This window comes from Fundulus heteroclitus, unplaced genomic scaffold, assembly GCF_011125445.2.
Source record: "Fundulus heteroclitus isolate FHET01 unplaced genomic scaffold, MU-UCD_Fhet_4.1 scaffold_162, whole genome shotgun sequence".
NCBI lineage: Eukaryota > Metazoa > Chordata > Actinopteri > Cyprinodontiformes > Fundulidae > Fundulus > Fundulus heteroclitus.
Genome location: NW_023396574.1, coordinates 229,110 through 251,613, shown reverse-complemented (window position 1 = coordinate 251,613; position 22,504 = coordinate 229,110). Strand labels below are relative to the sequence as shown.

Genomic DNA, 22,504 nt, shown 5'->3' with positions numbered 1-22,504 from the left:
AGGTGTTGATCTCTATCTAGGGTTATGTGGCCTATAAACAAAAAAAACAAAATAAAATCAACAATGCTTCGTAAACTGAATATCTCTGTGCTAACTGCTTTTCCAACAGTTAAAGCACACTGTAATCAGTGAGTTAAAAAGCTTGTCTATTAAATGTGTATTTATTGTTGGTAAATATGTCTTCATTTTTGATTTGGTTTAATTAGTCATACAGTTCGACAAACTGAATAAGCATATTTTGATTGATTTTCTTTTCTTCTTTTACTTAATGTTAAAAATGTGAATAATTTGTTCACTACATTGTCTGTGAGGGCTCTTTCATCTCAGAATTTTGTTTAATGAAAGAGATGGTTCTATGGTCAGTCAACCTATATAAATTCATTTTTGACCATTATAGCAAGTTTGACAAAATAAAACATATCAAACTTTGCACTGTGTGGCCTACTGAATTGTTTTTAATCCAACTGAAATATTTGATTTTCTAGTGCGTATGCGAACACTAAATATGCCAAGGGCTGAAGCCCTTGAAAGACATCTCCCTTTGCTTAATAAAAGACTCCAGTCATTTTGTTTGGTGATATGCTCACATCTTATGAACAAATGCATTATGTAAATTTTAAATGCATTATTTTTGCAAGACACATTTATAAAGGAATAAAGTAAAAGATTAAATAGCCTTTTTTTAAGTAGCGTACTTAAGATATATTTCTGTTGAATATTTACGAATCTCAGATTTCCGACATGTGTCCCCCCCAATTGTAAACTTATTCCTATGCCCTTGTCTCAGCGTATTGATATTTTGTTACTTTAGGTCTGAGTTTGGTGTTTAGAGGCAGCTGTTTGTATTACGGTTTTGCCCTTTGACTAAATGGGGGAATCCTATTGGTCGGTGAGTCCCGTGGGATTCTGGGAAGTGTTGTTTAAGTAGGGGGGGTGGGGGCTGAGGGGGGGGTAGGGTTAGGGTTAGGGTTAGCAGCGCCAAAATAATTTATTCAACAATGTTTGATCAAAAAGCACAGCAGTTTGTTATTTGGGGGGTGTTTCCGGAGTTATAGGAAAGCTTTGAGTCATTTTATTAATGACACCATGATGAGATCAAGACTTGTGAAAGTAAGGTCACAAGACTCCCGCTGTTAATATGTTAAATGTTAATTGCTTCAGCTTTAGCTTCTATCACATTTTTCCAGTAGTGAAGCGGAAACAGTATTCTGCTGAAGCTAGAGGTTCCATGCTGTGCTTATTGATAATAAGCTTGTTGCACAACATTCCTTGCTTAGCAGGCATTTTGTTACAGCTAATTATACTCCTGGCATAATGTATTCATTTTGACAGTCCTATGGAGAACACATACCTGTAAAGGACTCTTTACGAAGCGCTCCTTGGTCGATACCATGTTCTCCGATAAAGGAGATAGAGATGACATTTTTCAGAGAGGCTTACTTTTGTCTAGCCCATTGTTTGAGTCCCCTTTGGAACAGATCCTTACGTGTCACATTAATGTTGAAGGTCTGTGTAGTGTCAATTTTGTCTTGTAAAGATTGCACTGGTGGACGTACACAAAAAATGCTGCTATTGAGTTTGTCTTAAGTTTGCTAGATACTCACTACACACGAGAATACAGAGATTTTCAGGGTTGTGCAAAATAAAATAAGAAAATGCTCATTTCGGCAGTGATTCTGTCTATTTGTACCCTACTTGTACACTTGTTAAATTTGATTGTGAGGACTAGCCTTGTGTTAAATAGGGTCTAGATATAGCGGGTTGAATCTCAGCTACAAACATAGCTGAGATTCATAGCAGGCAAAAACAGGCAGGCAAAAACAGGCAGGCAAAAACAAGCTGATGCTTCGTCCAATTAGTTTGAAGTTTTCTGGTGAAAGCCCATGCTCTCCCCAAAGGTTTTCTAATGCAGCCATCCCAGATGGATAATGTGCGCACTGAATGAGTGTTACACGTTATCAATCAGGCTTTTGCCAGGCTAAGCAAATAAGACACATGAAAATCACAGTTGCACCACTAAATGATTAAAAGTAATTTTAATATACCCTTCTCCACAGACACTTGCATGTGTACAGATGTCATCGTCCGTAAAGAGTTCAATGCATAATGGGCAAGAAACCTATGATTGGAAATAACTGCAATAAATAACAATTCAAAAACAAAAAGATGTTGATTTTGTGGCAAGGTCTGATGTAACAGTATTCAGAGTATAAGTTATGAAAGGAATGAAATGAGTATATTTATGCATAAAAACTTTTAGCTAAATTAAGAATAACAAAATACCAAAGCAATGAAATGCTCTACTTGACTCACCTTTCTCTTCAAATCATTGAATGGCATGACTCTAGGGGATACCTGTATACATTTAAATTGAATAGTTGGTTATTCTCAATCATAGAAAAACATTAAAAAGAATTATATATGGTAATGGTGAAAAGGCAAAAAAAAATTAAAACGAGATATGTTGTTTGTGATATAACAAAGAATGTTCATCACATATCAACAGGTCCAAGTCTATCGCTGTGGAGATGTTGAGGTAAAAAAAAAGCCTGTACACTTACTCCCAACTTCATTTATTACAACAGATGAAATGTAGTTGGGAGTAGATGCGCCCCCCCCCCTCACTTTCCACATAAAAGAAGATTAATTTAATTCTTATCAAATCTACAACAGAACTCTGTATGATTTTAAGTACAGATTAAAGGGAGCTTGGAAGGAGTTAAAATATTTAACACTACACCACTATGTCACAGCGATTTGCTCACCTGTTGTGCAATTATACACTGGTTAAAGTTATTTAATGTTTGTTAAATAACCCTCTGTCTGTTAAGTATTGTCTGGTTATGATCAGGTCTTAAGCTGATATCAAGACAATGATTGAAAGGGATGAATTCGAGCACTAGCGATCTTATAAACAGTAAAACCTGCACACACATAGAATAAAGGCGTGACAACTTCTTTTAAAGTCTAAGAATTTAATAACAGAAAAAAAATTAACATCCAGAGAACATCACTATGTAATGCTGTTTATCTGAATTAACACAATATTTCGATTAACAAATCCTCTCTACTAGGCTAGTGAAACTTAACTAAACTACTAAGAAAAATGAAGGTTAAAAGAAGCTAAGGAACTATTTACATGAAAAACAAACAAATGACAAAACAAAAGTGGTTGGTCACAATCAGATTAATTCAGTGAATCCTTGTTCACTGAAGATCTGATTAAAAAAAAGAAAAAGAAAAAAAAGAGAAACATGGAATGGAGTTAAAAAACATCTGCCATGTATTTCAATCCATTCACAATGCAAAGCCCAAAACAATATTTGTTGAAATAATATTCTGAGGACCGGTTTGTCCTGTAAAATCATTTAATCAGAATCGCTCACTTACGCTTTATGCTTTAAAACATACTCCTTTTGAAATGTCCGAGACCGGATGTTAGCAAGGCTAGTAGCATGTTGGCTAGCGGACGTTCGGCGCTGACAAATGAACACTTTTGCTTTATTTTTAGTCATAATGAGTGGCTGGATAATGTAAACATTAATGTCCCATCAATGTATGAAACCCTTGTGGAGGTAACCTGGTTATAACCAAAGAAAGACACACTCAAATGATATTAGCAATACCATGAAATGAAGGCTAGCGTGAGCTATTTCGTTAGCCCTTTGTTCTAAAGCACCATGTGTACAAACCGCTTACAAAACATTTCCCAATAAACCTTTTACTTCACCCTCAGGCCGCTGCCCAAACCTGTCCTTTTCTCGTGTCAGTTCTGTTCAGTTTGGCCATTCACGGAAGGGGCGTTAAAGGAGGAAGTTGTTGGTTTCTTCTTGGCAGGCTAGCGTTTAGCCCTGCAGCATGATGTGGCTAATCACAGGGTGGGGAGGGAATGGAGGCCTGGTCTGAGCACATTCTCTGAACCGGTGGCAGTCCGATATGAGCACATTTCCTCAGAATTCCACAGCTTTCCGCTCCATCTGGGCTCGCTCCCCTGTATAGGCTGAGAAGAAATACACAGAGCTGTTTCGCATGCAGGATCTTTGCTCCTGCTACCGGTGATGATGTTAAGACAGCAAACTTAGCTCTGTGTTTGCGCGGACATGTTGTTTGTCCGGATTCAGTCAGGTCCTCTGCTGAAGCAGGCAGTCGGGTCTAGCAGACCCTGGATCAAGCGTGGCTGGTCCAGGCCATCTTTCAGATGTCCCAGCAAATGAGGCCTTATGGCCACATGGTTCAGGCCTTCTCCCTTGTCCTGGAGAGGTGGTCTGTGCAGCTGCTGAAGAGGTCTGCAGAAGAGTGCTGAAGAGAGCAGAGAGTTCTTTGTCTGTGGGAGGAAGGTTTTTATGTGTAAGGAGGGCTCTCAGCAGGACCCCTGGTGGGAAGAAGGGTCGTCCAAGCCTTGAGTGTCTCATGTTGCGGCCAGAGTGGAATTCCTTTGTGACCCCCCTCCATACTACATGTTCAGAATTCAATCTGAGATCAGTTATTCACCATGGCGTACTTATGGCATAACACACCTCACTCTCTATCGATGCCGGAACTTCAGCAAATGCCTGTAAAAGACATTTTTTTACATTCACATTAATTGGCAACACTACAATGTTCATATAAAGTATTGCATATTGTTTCTCAGTAAGCAAGATTAGCCTTGATAGATTACCTCAGCATTGTCACTATGTACACTCATGACATCATCACCATGTTCAGTCTACAAAAGTAAAACACAGAATTAGGAAATTACAAGAAAAATGTTTTTTTGGAGTGGATGCAGCCGTAATGATAATTTTTAAAAAGTGGGAACAGTGTTGAAGTAAAACAGTCCACGGCGTTTCTTATTCCACTGGAAACACATACCTCACCACTGATCTTTGAAACACATGTTTTTACATGGATGCTAAGGAACTGCAGTGGCACATACTCCTTGCATGTGAGACGCCGAGCTTTGGGCATGGCCTGAAACTCAGGGGCTGTGAAGGGCAAGGGTGAAGTATCCAGTGTGTGCTGGATGGGCATGATGTACAGACAACCCTTGCCTGCCCAAGTCCTCACAAGACTAGCTCCTGTATATCCCTCCTCTTCAGGTGACAACAAATTAAGCTTGTGTTGACCAGATCCTTCTATATGGGTTAAAATTAAAGTTAGTTCTAGATAAATATAGTGCAAGAATAAACCAATATACCTAAAACAAAAAAAGAAAACACTTAAATTTAAGTTAGTAATCCAAAAGCAAACCAATACATTATATTTGGATAACATAATCAAACATTTATAAACTTAAGATTTTTACCGATGGCCTTGTAAAGCATCCAGGCCCCCTCCAATGTAGCCATCTTCAGATATGCCACACAAAGAACATCTGTAATCTGTATATAACAGTTAATGAAAAATATCAAATGGGTATAAAATCAAAGCGCAGACAAAGTTTATTTCTGAACCCAATAAGCAACGTCATCACATAAACATGATCTTAATCTAATACAAGCACATGAACACCTGATAGTGCATTTGAATGCACATAACAATTGATCACAACAATTAGAAAGCCACAATCATCCTAAATTTTTCATACCCTTCCTCTCCCTCCAAATAAGAAAAAATAAAAATATAAATAAAAATCTACAACTCAAATATGCAGAAATTGACAAGTATTAATGCAAATTTTATAAGAACTTTGTTTATTTCTCTAAAAATTCAGTTTTAGAAATGTACCTAAAATGTAACTAAAATGCATTAGCGAACAGTCATGACACCATGCGAACACATTTTTTTCAACAGCCCTTTCATTGCTGAAATCTGGTGTTTTCGTTACCTCAGACTTCCACAACTGTTTGCAGGTGTATGAAGGTAGATTTGTGTCTTTATTATTCAATCAAAAAAAAGGTTGCTTCAATCAAAAAATATATTTTCAATTAAAAAAAAATTCACTTCAATTAAAAAAAAACTTTTCAATCAAAGAAAAAAAGTATTTGAATCCAAAAATATATTTGAGACTCAAAAAAATACATTTGAACACTGATTTTCTTTGATTGAAAATGTTTTCTTTGATAGAAGTCAGTTTTTTTTTGTTTGAAGCAATGTTTTTAATTGAAGTAGCATTGTTTTTTGATTGGACCATATAATGGGTAGGACATTTGTGTCTTTATCATTCAATCAAAAAATAAGTTGCTTCAAACAAACAAACAAGGGAATCAATAAAAAAAAGTCACTTCAATGAAAAGATAAACATTTTCAATCATAGAAAATAGTTTTGAATGCAAATAAAATATTTGAGACTCCAAAAATTGCATTTGAACACTTTTTTTTTAATTGAAAATGTTTTCTTTGATTGAAGTAATCTTTTTTTGCGTTTGGGGTATACATGGGTAGGACATTTGTGTCTTAATCATTCAATTCCAAAAAAGTTGTTTCAATCAAAAAAAAAATTAAATGCAAAAAAAAAGATTTACCCGTCAATAAAAAAGTATTGAAGAGAATGTGTTTTTTTGTTGTTGTTTTTTTTTTTTTGAAGAAAAAAAAAATTTGAAGTTCAAATTTTTTTGATTAAATAACTTTTTTTTTGAAGAGAAAAAAGTTTTAAAGTTCAATTTTTTTTGATTGAATCTTTTTTTTTTTTAAGTGAAAAAAGTTTTGAAGTTCAGATTTTTTCGTTTGAATCACTTTTTTTTTTGAAGCTCAAAAAGTTTTGAAGTTCAAATTTTTTCGATTGAATCATTTTGGAACAAACGTACCGTGGTGGGCGGGTGCTTCTCTATTGGTCAGACATGTTTGATTGACAAGTGTCTACACCAACGACGTCTTTCTGACAAAGAAGTCATGTTCGGCACTCCCCAGACAGCGTTTTACCAGCAAGCCAGGGAGCAGCGGTGAAGTTCTCGGTAAGTAGATAAAACAGGTTGAAAATAATTGGTGTCATGTTATTAGCCTATTCTGTTGATATTTGCAATAAATTGTACGCTTACTAACTTAGTTCACGTTGACGAATGTTTGTGATGGTGTGAGGTTAGATATCTTCAGACAGGCAAGCAAAGTGGGCGAACGGCTAGTTGATAACGTTCGCCGATGCCCCCACACACACAGCAGCAGCAGCAGCTTGCTATGTGCTAATGCTGTGTTATGTTCTACTAAGTAACGTCGTTGGTGCTCAAAGAACAGACAAATGCCCACAGCGCTGTCTGTTTAGTAGATGCTTTTAATTTGAGAGCGGGACATAGGCTGCTATGCTGTTGTTACGTCAAGCTGCATGCTCTCACTACTGACCCGCAACCATAGACATTATAAACGTAGACGCGTCGTTGGGCGGGTTCTGCCTATGCTGCGATGCGTCAGAGCGTCCGCCATGTTAAATGTGACAAATCTGCAGTCAGACTCATCTGTCTCGTTCCGCCTACTTCTACATTTCGAACACTTAGTTTTAAGTATATAGTGTAGATGACACAAAAAGTCAGTGCACTGAAAGTACCCGGATGACCCCCTAAAAACGGTCACTAAATGCAGTGTGTAACGATGGACCCTACTCTCACTAAACGGACGCCATCTTGACTACAAAGCGGAAAGGGGGGGGGGGGGGGGCTAAGGACGTCGGGAAGATATTCCCATTTTGAAAATAATGGCGGACAATTCAGCCGAGACAGCCGGAGCTGCGACACCGCAATCATATAAATGTAAGTAATGGTGGTAATACGGTTGGTTAAAGAACGTGTGTGTTTGTAGACAAACGTCGGCATATATTTTTGGCGGTCTGAAAAATTCGCGGTCACGTGTGTTGTGTTCGTCACGTCATCCCGTCATTTCCGGTAAGCGTTTTAACATATTGTTCCTTTTGGAACAATACTAACGGTCGAAAGTGGGCACTACGGCAGTAAGTGGTCAGTGCACATTAGCAGTGCACTGACGGAAGTATTCGGAATGAGACAGACAGATTTAATCTCAGAATATACTTTGTAATATTTTTATTTTTGTAATATTACAAGTTTATTTTCGTATCCCTTTATCTTCATTTTCTCCTGACTTCATTCTCGTGAAGAATAAAAATGTTTAAAATAATCTAACCTGGCCCTATTACTCCAGGAGTGAAATAATTGTGCAAACTGACTATTCTGGAAATGTTCCCTCTTAATTCCCATAATATGACGTTTTTCTCATAACATTACCACTTTTTTTCTTACTTTATTGTCCTAGGTCTTTTTTTCCCCCTCATATTAGTTACTTTACCTCTTTAATACTTCCCCAAAAAGTTTGTTCCTAAAGTTTTACTTGTGACACGGTTTTATGATATAATGAAGACCACAATGTTTAGATTTAACAAATTGATCCTTATATTCACAACACATACACATATATACACACAAATGTGTGTATATATATATATATATATATATATATATATATATATATATATATATATATATATATATATATAATCACACAGCTATTTATTTGGCTTATTTATAATACTTGAAAATCTATATATGCACATCTATGTCTAAATACAATAGTCTGTACTGCATGCAAACTAAAATCCTTGAAGAAGAATGGTCTTGCACAGCTTTTTCCTATTGTTGCCACTCTGCAGCTTTAGTGTGTCCAGTTTTGCAACATGGTACAGCCTTAGTTTATAGAAGGCAGATACAAGTAGTGAAATCAGCCAGAATACATTTCCATGCAGCACAGGAATGAGGCATCTTCTCTGATCCACGTTTACTACAACAGAACTTAACTTTTTTCTGCCACATACGTTGACGTGTGAACCTGCGCCCAACGACGCGTCTACGTATATGATGTCTATGCTCGCAACAGCTGCGCTCTCACTACAGGGGAACTACGGCAACCGTGGAAGCTTAAACAAGTCAATCTACTCTTTTTGAGCTAGTGTGTGCAGTGTGCACTCATTAGATAAACTGATATCAGTTTATGGAAATGGTCGGAAGTTGTATTTCTCTATTTTATTGTAGTGCAAATTGATAATGTACTCTACTGTTCTATGATGTCCTGACAGGTTCTAAGTTTTTGTCTGATGTTGCTGTTTTCCTCCCTCCCATTTAGAAATACTGTTAAACATCATCTCTTGTGCTTGTCTTCATGGCCAGGCGATTATCACATTCTCAGGTTACACTCCCCTTGCTATTGACTGGATTCACACTCTTTAATCTTTTGTTTTTTAAATAAATAAATAATTATTATTATTTGTATTCTCTACCTGATTCATCTAAAGTGATTGATGGTGTTATATTTGGTAACAGTGATTAACTTAGGATCTAATCTCTCATTCCAGTATGACCAGCAGGCAGCCACTGCTGCTGCGCAGACTTTTCTGTCGGTGCTCAATCGCACAATAGAAAATCCCAGGCAGGAGAGTCAGGGCGTGTCTCCTCCTCTAACTGTCCAAAATGAGATGTCCAGGTAGTGTAGCTAGCCAGCAGTATTGCATTTATTTTTGATGTCAGCCATGTGGGTGGTAGGGTATTTGTGACATATTCCACATAGATAGCCATCTAATGCATATTTAATTTTTTTAATGTGACCCCATTTAGTAAAATACAAACGTATTTTACAAACAAGGCTTTCACATTTTTTAACTTTTTGTAGATCATTCCCTGGATTTTTCAAAAGAAAAGCTGTGGAAAAACATGGAAACAAGAAACAAAAAGCATGGAAAGGATTTGACATGGCCTTTTTCTTACTGAGTGATAAAGCAGAAACAACACCGACCACACAAGATGAACTGGAGCTACTACAGGCAGGGCTGGGAAAGAGGACTCTCACGATCAGTAAAGACTTTAGCCATGAAGAGGTGAGGAGAAGCATCTTTCTTTATTTCCTGCTACCTCCTTAATCATTGCCTTCTCCAAGATCTATTTTTACAGATATACATTCCTTAAATGTTGTCAATGGTAAATGGACTGAACTTATATAGCGCTTTGTCTCTATTGGTGTAGTTGTCCACTTTACTGGAGAGCACCTACCCGAAAATGACAAGTCTTGAAGGAGGATGGCTTCTATATAAAGCAGCTGGTATGTTAAACAATACATTAGATTAAAGGTAGAATCTGTAGTTTTTCCCTGTTTCTGTTTGTAAACAGTTTAGTGCTACATGGTGGATTGGTGGTTAGCACTGTGGCCTCACAGCATGAAGGTCGCTGGTTTGAGCCTCGGCTGGGAAGGGGGTTTGAACAGTGGCCTATCGGTGTGGAGTTTGCATTTTCTCTCTGTGAATGCCCGGGTTCTCTCCAGGTACTCCAGCTTCTTCCTACCATCAAAAGCGTTAAACAGGTTCCCTTTAAAAAGACACTGTGTGTCTCAATGGGACTTACTTGTATACATAAAGGTTAAATAAATACTATTTAAACTGAGTGCCCCTCCCCTTTGGCTAATGTGACCCTGGTTTTCAAGCAAGCACTATCCACACCTCTTTTTGCTGCCTAGTTTTTTTTCTTTATCTACGCAAAGTAGGGTAAGCCTACCTCCTTTTATTCGCTGCGTCAGCCTTTTTTTTTGGGGGGGGGGGGGTTATAGTGAATCTGGTGTCTTCTCCAATCAATCAATTTATGCCCAAAGAGTGCTACACCTTTTGCTCTGTCATTGGCAAATACACAGATCTCCACGCAAAAACGTCCCAAACACACCAAAACAAAAAGAGACGAATTACAGTCAGGGAGTTGCAAACAATTTCAATTCAATTCAATTTTATTTATATAGCGCCAAATCATGAAACATGTCATCTCAAGGCACTTTACAAAGTCAAGTTCAATCATATTATACAGATTGGGTCAGATTATACAGATTGGTCAAAAATGTCCTATATAAGGAAACCAGTTGATTGCATCAAAGTCCCGACAAGCAGCATTCACTCCTGGGGAAGCGTAGAGCCACAGGAAGAGTCATCTGCATTGTACATGGCTTTGCTGCAATCCCTCATACTGAGCAAGCATAAAGCGACAGTGGGAAGAAAAACCACCCATTAACGGGAAGGAAAAACCTCCGGCAGAACCGGGCTCAGTATGAACGGTCATCTGCCTCGACCGACTGGGGTTACAGAAGACAGAACAGAGACACAACAAGAGAGACAAACAAGCACAGAAGCACACATTGATCTAGTAATCTGTTCTACATTAGATGGAAGTAGCGGGTGAGCCGTCTTCTCTGGATGATGTCACAGTTAACAGAACGCCAGACCAGGTGTACCTACTATGAAGAAAAAGAGAGAGAGCAAAAGTTAAAAGCTGAAATGACGACAGTCATTTAAATGTAATACAATGCAAAACTGGAGAACAGTAGACTGAAGAACAGTAGAAATCAGTAGAGTGAGAAAATTAGACCCTGATCTCCTCCAGCAGCCTAGGCCTATCACAGCACAACTATAGAGATAGCTCAGGGTATGAGCCACTCTAACTATAAGCTTTGTCAAAAAGGAAAGTTTTAACATTAGTCTTAAAAATAGATAGGGTGTCTGACTCACGGACCAAAACTGGGAGTTGGTTCCACAGGAGAGGAGCCTGATAGCTAAAGGATCTGCCTCCCATTCTACTTTTAGAGACTCTAGGAACCACCAGCAGACCTGCAGTCTGAGAGCGAAGTGCTCTGTTAGGAACATACGGGGTAATCAGAGCTCTGATATATGATGGAGCTTGATTATTAAGGGCTTTATACGTTAGAAGGAGAATTTTAAATTCTATTCTTGATTTAACAGGAAGCCAATGAAGGGAAGCTAAAATTGGAGAAATATGATCCCTCTTGTTGATTTTCATCAGAACTCTTGCCGCAGCATTTTGAATCAGCTGAAGACTTCGAACTGCATTTTGTGGACTTCCTGATAGTAAAGAATTACAATAGTCCAGCCTTGAAGTAACAAATGCATGGACTAGTTTTTCAGCATCACTCCTGGACAGAATGTTTCTAATTTTGGCGATATTCCGGAGGTGAAAAAAGGAAACTCTGGAAACCTGTTTAATATGGGATTTAAATGACATGTCTTGGTCGAAAACAACACCAAGATTTTTAACTTTATTACCAGAGGCCAAGTTAAGGCCATCCAGATTAAGGGATTGATTAAGAACTTTATTTTTTGAAGACTCTGGCCCAAAGATTACAACTTCTGTCTTGTCAGAATTTAAATGCAGGAAATTTAAAGTCATCCAGCTTTTGATGTCATCAAGACATGACTGCAGTCGAAGTAACTGATTGGATTCATCAGGATTTATGGATAAATATAGCTGAGTGTCATCAGCATAACAGTGGAAATTAATCCCATGCTGTCTGATAATTTTGCCAATCGGAAGCATATATATAGTAAATAGAATTGGTCCAAGGACTGAACCCTGTGGTACTCCACACGTGACCCTAGAGTTTGAGGAAGATTTATTATTAACATGAACAAACTGGAATCTGTCCGACAGATAAGATTTAAACCAGCCTAATGCTTTTCCCTTAATCCCTACAGTATGTTCAAGTCTTTGTAGGAGAATATTGTGATCAACTGTATCAAATGCAGCACTGAGATCTAACAGGACAAGTATAGACACAAGTCCATTATCTGAGGCCATGAGAATATCATTGGTGACCTTCACCAGAGCTGTTTCAGTGCTATGATGAGCTCTGAAGCCTGACTGAAACTCCTCAAGTAGGTCATTACTTTGTAAATGTTCACAAAGTTGATTAGCAACTACTTTCTCAAGAATTTTAGATAAGAAAAGAAGATTAGATATAGGTCTGTAATTTACTAACTCATCTTGATCAAGAGATGGTTTCTTAAGTAAAGGTTTAATAACAGCTACTTTAAAAGCCTGTGGTACATATCCATTTACCAAGGATAGATTAATCATGTCTAAAATAGGACCACTGATCAGAGGGAATACCTCCTTAAACAACTTGGTTGGGATTGGGTCTAACATACAGGTAGAAGGTTTAGATGAAGCTAAAATTTTAGATAGCTCAGAAAGCTCTACTGCTTTTAAACAGTTCAGACACTGCGCAGGTTCTAAGGATTCCTCCAATGCTGCCTCACTTACTGAGGATGAGGTAATCATGTAACAAAGTTACTACCACATGAGAGCAGAAGCCCAAAGGTACGGATTGATACAGTTTTTACTTGCACAAGTCAAGCGCTTATTTTCAGGGTGAAAACTCCAGATTCTACTTTTTAACATAATGCTATTTGGATAGATTTATTTATTTATTTATTTATTTTTGTCCACAATTTCATAATCACAAGGCCCGTTTACACTACGCTTTTTTTTTTAACCGAGCTGAGACCAGTCCGAGCTCGGTAACCGAGATAACTCTTGTGTTTATATGGTCAACAGACTCAACCGCACGGTGCTAAACATAACCGGACCGCGCTAACTGCAGACCAGTTCCTGGGGAGGTCTCGGACTGTTTTTTTTATTTTTTTATCCCGGTTATCTGATAACGAAGAGCTCATGAGCAGACCGCGTCATCCCCTTACAGCCAGCTGACTGTCAGCGGGTTTTCCGGCGTGTCTGGCTGCACGTCCCGATTCACACTCCATTCAGGCAAATTTCAGACATTCATAATAATACTAGCTTCCTTACCGTGCCACACGATTTCCAGAGATGATTCTGCTTAGCGGTGTGATGAACCTCAGCGTCTGTTGCTGTTTCCTGCGTCTAATAAATCCTTATTAGACGTTTGTTTGTCTTATCCACATCCCAAAAGCCGACTCTGTCTAACCATAACATCCTGAATGTTACGGGCGCCGCCATTTTGATTTGCTCGGTCCCGCCTTCAATCCCAGAGAGCAGCAGTACCGCAGATCGCCACAAGGAGGCGAGGAGCAACCAAGGAACCGGGATAGTGTGGTGTGTAAATGGTCGTCTTGGCTTGGTTAACTGTTCCAAGCTCAGACTGGTCTCAGCTCGGCTCGGTTAAAAAAGTGTAGTGTAAACGGGCCTATTAAGGTGATAATACTTTGCCTCATGTCAACATTTTTCACATACAAGTATGCCATGAATTGGTCAGTTTACTCTGGCTGGCTCAGCACACTGGTGTTGATATACCTTGTATGCAGGCACTACTTTTAATTCCCATAAAATTTGAATTTGCAGGTGGGCATGGAAGGAGGAGAATGACCGCTGTCGCCTTAGAGTCAGAGGGATACACTGGCTCTGTTCTCAGAAGTGCTTCCTCAGGAGGGAAATTTATGTTATATATTGCTCCTCTCCAAGAGAAGATTGAAATGACACCACTGCCAATGGATGCACCAGAGTTTAGTCTCATGCCAAAGGCGACATGCACACAGTGCAAAATGGTCATGCCTTTGCAAATGCTAGCCCTGCATGTGCAAGGTGATTGTGAAGGGACGTCTCGGACGACTCTTTGTGATTCAGAGGTGAGATGCCGGTCTTGTCACATTTTTCTACTTAATGCAAGTTAAAGATGGATGTTGCCACCATACCTCCAAACTGACTTTTTTCAAAACTTTTCCTGAATATTCCTGAAATATTGTGTCAACCCAGAAGTGAATCAAAACTATCCCAAAATCCATATGGTGTTTATTTTTTCTCCAATTGTTATCATCTGTATCTGTTTTCGGCATACAATAAATCATGATGAGAAAATTAATTTAGTCATAATAAATTTTAAACATTTATTTTAAAGATGAATTTAAATATTAGAAATACATATATCAAAGCTGATTGCCTGATAAGCATCCACAAACATATGAGTAACAATACCCATATCTATAAGAAAAACTGGCTTAAAAAAGTTTATGTTGCAAATTGGCAACTCTTGGTTTGTATTGAATAATAAATGACTGACAACTGCCAATCAGGTTATCTGACACATTGTATGGCTGCATTTTCAGCAAGAAGACGAGGAGCTTGATTCCATTCCTGTGACTTCAGATATAGTGCCATCTTCAAACAAGGTGTGGTTCTATGTAGGACAGAATAATATTTAATGCTAAAATAATACATTGTTTTATATTTTTATTACTCCTGATTTTGAGTAAAACCATAAATGAGCATTTACCATTTATGATGAGGGGGTTTGCTATCAAAACGTGAACTTACTCTGTCTGTACATTTTCCTATTTAGCAAAATAAGATAATATGCCCGATATGTAACAAATACTACCCAATCCATAACATTGAGTTCCACGCTAGTATCTGTGGAGAAAGGTAAGTCAAGTCACATAATAACATCAAACATTTTGGTTGGCTGTGATTAAATGGAATTCATTGGAACTTTCATTAGTTATAGTCCTGTAAGGATCCCAGATGATGGACCTGAAAGTCCCCATGATCTGCAAGAGCCAACACAACATCCAATAGATGACATCTCATGGTACAAAAAAACAGATCTTGAATGTTTGATTTATCTGTCAAAATATATTTACATTTTTAAGATGCATTAATTTATTTTAACAGTGAAGAAGATGTTCTGCGTTGGGTTGATTCAAAAGTTGAGAGGAGTAAGACCTTCGACATTTGTGTCTCGAGGGACAACATGCTAGAAAGAGGTCTAAAGCTTTGGCAGCGGCAGAAGACTGGAGGCCCAGCAAACGAATTAAAAATTACCTTTATCGGGGAAGCTGGAATCGACACCGGGGCATTAAGAAAGGAGTTCCTGTCTGGTAAGTAGTAAGCCGCAAGTCACAGGGGTGTAATACTTGGAAATCAACAATGAAAACCCAGTGACTGAGGCTGTTCTCTGGTTTATGTCCACAGAGATGGTTGCTGGGATAGAGGTGCGACTCTTTGAAGGAGGGGAGAAGGGGAAGATCCCAAAATACTCAATCACTGACCTGGACAAAAACTATTTCAAGTTTGTCACTTTTATTTATATTCTCATATTAACGTTATTACTTATTTACATGTGTTTACACAATGGTGTATAGTATAATGGTGTGTCCAACTACTCACGGGTAGCAGAATAGACTACATTAAAAACATACTGCTACATATCTTACATCAACACACTTTGACACTGTGACTTTGGGTACATTGTAATTACCTATTACAGCTAGAAGCCTATCTTCTGATTCTGTAACATGAGGCACCTTGGTGTAAAAGTGCACCTTCTGTACATTATGCTGGTATGCCAAAGGGACTTGAGTACATGCAAATTAATTTAGATTTTGACTTTGTACATCCTACATACATGCTTCCATGGCTGGATGGCGTCATCATTTGTTTTAATCTAGCTTAATAATACAATGTTGCTATGTCATTTAGCAGATGCTTTCATCTAAAGTGATATAAAATGAAAGTTTCTACAACACAAGCAAAAACTTTTGTAGTACATCCTATTCTTGGTAACTTGATTTCTCAGGACAAACAGCTTGACAGAATTTCATTAAATGTGGCCAGATGGTCCTGTTGGACTCTGAACTAAGATTTTTGAATTTAAAGGTCATGGTCTATGTAATCTCATAAGGCGGTTTTAGTCTGAGCCAGGCCAGTCAAACTTTTTTACAGTAGCAGGCCACACACTATCAGGTAGGAGGGTGCACTTATGTCGGTGCATATGATGTTATCATCATCATGTTTTAAAAAGGTAAGGTAATCTCCATTTGCATAAAATAAATTTAATTTGAATTACTAACACAACATAAAACAGATCAGATTAGGTGAGGTCTATTCATCTTAATATTATTATTCACAGTTCTGTTCCAAAAACGATCGTAACATTTCTTCACGAACCAAGTCGAATTTTTATGATAAAAATACAGGGTTGGAATTTGAAATTGAATTTACATGTTGAATTTATTTCAGTCAAATCGCTCTTTCGAAATCTCTTATCTCAGTTTAATTTCACTTGCACTCATCACACACATGATATCATATTATCGGCGAGGATTCTAGAGACGAACACAAAATGCATCCCCTGAAAAACTTTGACAATTTGCTGCTATTATATTATATGTAATATTGTAGATTTTTCTGAATAAAAAGCTAACAGATGTACATAATCAAAAAATATCAGAAATACAATTATAGAGCATTCAGTATTGTAAGAAAGCCCACGCTGTTTCTGGATAAATACATTATTGTATGAGTTAAGTTCTATTCCGTTTTATGCCTTTTTCCTTGTAAGTTTGAAATGTCCCATGCTCCTGAACGCACCATAGCTTTCTGACGCTTGCAAAGGCATCACACTGGTCTATGAACGCGGTGCTGTGCACGTTTTATCTTCCGCTTAAGACAAAGCTTTGCAGTTTCAAAACTCACGTCGGCTCTCACGGTTTTATTGCACTTTTCAGCATAACACCGGTCTGTGTTTTGATCGGAAAAGTAGCATCTCGGTTGGAACAAGGAACCCAATCACTCGTTTATGTTGCTCTCAGTGGAGACAGATGCTAAGGTGATTTTTGGGATGTATAATCGGGGAAATGTAGGCGGCAGCAGGAGCTGCTATAGACGGCGATTTGCCGCCGTTGACCGGCTACTTTTGACTGCCCTGAGTCTGAGCAATGTGATCTTTGGGATGGCTTGATCATTTAATCACAATTAGCCTAAATATCTGTTTTCATATTTAAAATATATTCCCTCAGTCTTCACTACATGGGGTAAACAGAGGATGTTGGCCTAGATGGCAAACTGTTGCTTTAGGAATATTATTCTCACATGGCAGCATTTTCAACCAAAACCTTTCTCTTGGAAACATCTTGATGGGAATGGCCCGAATGAGAAAGTAGGTCAATTCATAATTTGGGAATAACTTTACATTTTTATTTCCCCCTCTTATATACAGAGTTGCTGGGGAAATATTTGCAGTGAGTCTAGGCCAAGGTGGGCCGCCTCCACGCTTTCTTCAAGAGTGGTGTTACCAGTTTTTGGTGACTGGGACACTGAAGGACATCACGAAAGAAAACGTGTATGATGCAGAGTTGTCCACATTAATCGAAAAGGTTTGTTTGAGTCTCAAGCACATATCCTTCTATTATGAAAGTGTTGTGTGAAAATTTTTTTTTTTTAAATTATGTTTGTAAAAAATGCTTTTAGATTGAAAATGCAACTGATGTGACGCAGTACACAGAGGAAATCCTCAACTGTGGATACACAGGCCCCATCACATTGGAGCATCAAGACAGTATTGTAAGGTATATGCATTGTTTTTTCCATAGCTCACCAAATGTATCATAGATTTTGGATCATGGATTTTTACCAATGTGTAGCGAACAAACCTGGGTCTACAGATGAAGAGTTAAGGTCACTGGGCCTCATTCACAAATCTGTGCTTAAACATTGCGTACAAACGTTTGATGCCAAACACTGGGAGTCAGCAATGTTTTCCAAAAAATTCTGCTGTAAAATAGGCACTAAAGTCAATGTCCAATGTCTATCTTGTTTTTGTTAGAGCTGTTTTGCTACATGCCACCACGAAGCGTATACCAATGCTTCAACAACTGCGAGAAGGCCTTGAACTCTACCAACTGCTGTCAGTTATGCAAAAGAAACCCAAGGAATGTCGTAATCTTTTCGTGATTGGGGATGATGACAAGGTAAAATACACAGATAGGTGCTCATAAAGCAAAGATGTATGCCACATGAATGCTTTTCAAAGTATGTCTTGCTCACGAGCCTAAGGCAAGGGAACTTTATTTAAATAGCAAAGTTTAAACACAAAGTGATTTGAATTGCTTTATGCAGTAAAATAAAAATCTGCATATAGCACCCATATTTATAGAATAGAAACATCCATCCATCCATTTTCTGATCCGCTTGATCTCTCAAGGAGTCACGGGGTTTGCTGGTGCCTATCTCCAGCGTTCACTGGGCGAGAGGCGGGGTACACCCTGGACATGTCTGTCGCACGGCAGAATAGAAACATGAAAGTCACACCCCTTGCTTTGAGCTGGCTTTCTGTGTTGCTTTGTGTTTAAATAAAGTAATTTCAGTCCCCCTTCTTTGGCAATTAATGGAGTGGGATTTTGTTTACATTTTTATTGGTTCCGACCTATAATAACGCTACTGTGGAGTTTAAAGTGGTTCATTATTTCATCACCCCACTATTTTACTCGATATCGATAAGTGACAGCTAACGACGTGTGACATTTTAGAATTAGATTCAAATTTAAATATCACATCTCATACTGGTTTCTGTGCTAAATATATTTTGTTTTGGATATGATTTTGTCTGTCTTTACTTATAAGATGCAATCCAAATGAACCAGCCCAATGTACTTTATCGTTTCAAGGTTGATTCACATTACATCATCTCCAGCCTGGCTCCAGTGATGAGTGATACTGGATCGCTAAAACACAAGACAGAGGCACAGATACTGGACTTCTTTCAAGATTTCCTTCTCGACCTGGAGGGTATGTATTGGCATTATATTTTTACACGTAAATAGCAGAGGTACTGTGTCTGCAGCCGCTGGTTTGAAAGGATAGTTTGAATTTTTTGACATAAAGCTGTATGACTTCCTCACCAGCAGCATTAGTGCATCAACAGTGACCTGGCCCCAACTTTTTCCTGTTAGCTGAGATTTGTCTAATTTTCATTGTTAAAAAATAGCTCCCACCTAGTGTCCAGGATGGAGGTCTCCAGGCAGTTTTTTCCCGGCCTCTCCCTCGGAATGTGACGTCTCTGTCTTGGGCTTGGTCTCGTACTGGTGGGGTCTCAAAAACGTTTTGGTTAAGGCCGGTCAAGATTCTGCTTATTTTTTTAAATACTAACTCCCTTTGATCTGTGCCACAAATGTACGTAAAAAACAAAAGCGCAAACAAACTGGATGAACGCGATCCCTCACATTCATAGCGACTGTGATCTATTCACCACTATGGCTGCACAATTAATCGTATTTTAATTGTGGTCATGATGCAGTGCCTGCATCACATGCTCTCAACCAGTAGTTTTCCGACCATAATGGGGCAAACGCAGCATGGCATCTGCTGAGCCGAATTAACAAAAGTGCACACTCTCCAGTCTACCCTACAGTAGTAACAAGTTTAGAGAGAGCAAATCATGTTTTAATACAGTGCAGTCGTTCTGTCCCATGTGCAGAAAAACACCAAAGCATGATGCTTCCACCCCCATGCTTCACAGGAGGGTCGGTGTTTTTGAGATGGTACTCAGCTTTCTTCTTCCTCCAAACACGACGAGAGAAATAAAGACCAAAAAGTTCTATTTTGGTCTCATTTGACCACACAACTTTTTCCCATGACTCCTTTGCATCATTCAAATGGTCATGGTCAAACTTAAAATGGTCCTGGACATGTGCTAATTTAAGCAGGGATAACCTTCCGTGCCATGCATGATTTTAAACTATGACGTTTTAGTTTATTACCCACAGTAACCCAGTGATGCTGGCTCTCTTCAGGTCATTGACCAGCTACTCCCCTGTAGTTCTGGGCAGACTAACAAGACAGAATTTTTGCCAATTGGCAGGTGTTCAAATACTTATTTAATATAAATAATTAAAAAAATCATATATTATGATTTCTAAATCTTCTCTTTTGAAGATGACTGTCACAGTGGACATGCACCTAAGATGAAAATGTCTGTCTGTCTGTATGTATGTATGTACCCATAAAGAAATGAAATCATACAACTTCATGTCAAAAAACTGAGCTAACCCTTTAAGGTCAGATGCAAAAAGACACAGCAACCTACAGGGAGTGTCACTATCATATAGGTATGTGCTTCTTCTATCAGTGGAGCTCCCCTCGCTTTTGGTAATTTCTCTGATGGATAACATTGATGCAACTCAGTTATTTTTTTAAAGAAAAACGTGATTTCAAAGTGAATTTTGTGAAGTTTTTCACAATTTTCTTGCATTTGACTATGTATATCTAAAGATGGTGACGCCAGTCAGACTGAGGAAGAAGACAATGGATCACCTCTCTCTGTTCCTCGAGTGATGCAGTGGCTGACGGGGCAGGCTCACCGACACCTCCTGGTTTCAGAAAGGGAGACTTTTAAAATCAAAGTTCTTTTTGATCACACTTGTCTTGAACGCATGCCAAAGCACACAGTGTGCTACCCTGTTGTGAGTGCATGCAGCACCACAATAACATTTCCCACAGTCCATCTGAAAGACAGCGAAGCGTTTAACTCCAACCTTGAATTTGCAATTCGACATGGTTCCAGGTTTGATAGGGTTTAACTTTTGTTTTACTAAAGCTGATGTGTTTAGTCAGTTAATTTTAGTTTGACCCTGATCTTCTTAAACTATTAGTAATCAACACTGCAAAATGTGTCATGTTGTCTGCTGGGTGTTCTGTTATTTTCTTGCAACCATGTATTTTTTTTTCATAATATTTGCTAACATGGTCTTGCATATAGAAAGGTTCTGAGATATACTGTTCAATTAATGGTATACCACCATTGACAACCCTCCTTCTCTGTGAAACAAACAGAACAATTTGACAGTATCATTTCAATTCACAACATGCTCAAAAGCTGTTTTGTCTCATGAGTGTTATACACTGTTCTCAAAATTATACAAAGCAAAATTGAAAAACATTTCCTTTTTTGGCATTTCTGCTTGTTTCCCAGAGAAGAATGGGTATGGCATTTTCCATTAAGTGTTGACCGCTACAGAAAGTGTCATAGGTTTTACAAATTGTGTTGTAGTTACAGTGGTTTGTTACTATAATGATTATTGTTAATTCTCATTATTAGAATTTGATCCTATGATAATGTATTTTATTGTCATATGAAAATCTGTTCTAAACATTAGTATACATACAGTATTATTCACTCAAGGTTTTAACACTCAAGCAGGTCCCAAACTTAATTGATTAGAATATTCAAATTTTCCTATATGGCAGCCGGGCGATTCAGGTTCTACTGTTAAGTCATTATTATGTATTTTGCCTCAACAGTGAAATAATTTTGAATTAAAGAGTAAATTCTCTTCAGTATATGAGGGTCTGATGCTTCTGATTCTGATTTTTTTATTTTATGTTTAGAGATGTGTGAATATATAAAATACAATGAACATGTTGATCTCACAGTGGAGAAATTCACTTCTGCATCTTAACCCATCCCCTTGGGGAGCAGTGGGCTGCCACTGTGCGACACCTGGGGAACAATCTGGGTTTAAGGGTCTTGTTTAGGGAGCCACAGTGCAGGCAGTGGGGATCGAACCGGGTAATTGCATTCTTCTCAGAGCTCAAGCACGCTGCTCCAACCACTAGACCAACACTCCCCCTATATGATATTCAAAGTTTTACTCAGCAAACACTTTGTAAATCAAATTTTCCATTCGTGCATGCGACCACTTAGAAAAAGTGTCCGTTTTGCCCTCAGATCATTCATTTTAAATGAAGATGTACTTGAAAACACATTCAGAGCGGATTTCCAGCGAATCAACAACACACAGACGAGTGAACTCTCTTCTATTATTAGTCTTTGGCAAATTTTGTCATAACATGCCGCGCTACAATTGGATATTGGTGTTTCATTCATAATATATTAATTATGCTTGTTTGTTGTACAACTATACAAAAACATCTTTACTTTGAAGCTTACCATACCTAATGTATTCAAAAAACTGATCATGTCCTCACTTTTCTTATCCGCAAACTCAGCAGTA

At 38.2% G+C, this 22,504-nt stretch overlaps 1 protein-coding gene across 5 annotated transcripts; it reads left to right on the top strand.

Moving 5' to 3' along the window:
* The first annotated feature begins 6,792 nt into the window (after positions 1 to 6,792).
* On the top strand, positions 6,793 to 21,329 carry LOC105919651. Of its 5 annotated transcripts, XM_036129390.1 has the most exons (16): positions 6,833 to 6,875; positions 9,043 to 9,105; positions 9,272 to 9,399; positions 9,586 to 9,790; positions 9,936 to 10,011; positions 14,061 to 14,344; positions 14,822 to 14,884; positions 15,055 to 15,137; positions 15,214 to 15,303; positions 15,387 to 15,592; positions 15,687 to 15,783; positions 17,713 to 17,869; positions 17,964 to 18,061; positions 18,319 to 18,463; positions 19,160 to 19,280; positions 20,763 to 21,329. In XM_036129390.1, exons 2-16 carry the CDS (start codon positions 9,079 to 9,081, stop codon positions 21,068 to 21,070), a joined length of 2,088 nt encoding a protein of 695 aa, XP_035985283.1. In that variant the 5' UTR covers positions 6,833 to 6,875; positions 9,043 to 9,078; the 3' UTR covers positions 21,071 to 21,329. The 5 variants fall into 5 exon arrangements, with proteins under 5 accessions (XP_035985285.1, XP_035985283.1, XP_035985282.1 ...); XM_036129389.1 differs by lacking the exon at positions 6,833 to 6,875 and having other exon boundaries at positions 8,719 to 9,105; XM_036129392.1 differs by lacking the exons at positions 9,043 to 9,105; positions 9,272 to 9,399 and having other exon boundaries at positions 6,793 to 6,875.
* Positions 21,330 to 22,504: the final 1,175 nt, after the last annotated feature.

What these genes read in the sequence shown, in the direction of transcription:
- LOC105919651 (XM_036129388.1), top strand. Translation starts at nt 9,218, where the DNA reads ATGGTGTTATATTTGGTAACAGTGATTAACTTAGGATCTAATCTCTCA. An exon ending in CGACTCTTTGTGATTCAGAG is followed by an intron (nt 14,345 to 14,821) that starts GTGAGATGCCGG and finishes CTGCATTTTCAG; the next exon opens with CAAGAAGACGAGGAGCTTGA. An exon ending in CATCAAGACAGTATTGTAAG is followed by an intron (nt 18,062 to 18,318) that starts GTATATGCATTG and finishes TGTTTTTGTTAG; the next exon opens with AGCTGTTTTGCTACATGCCA.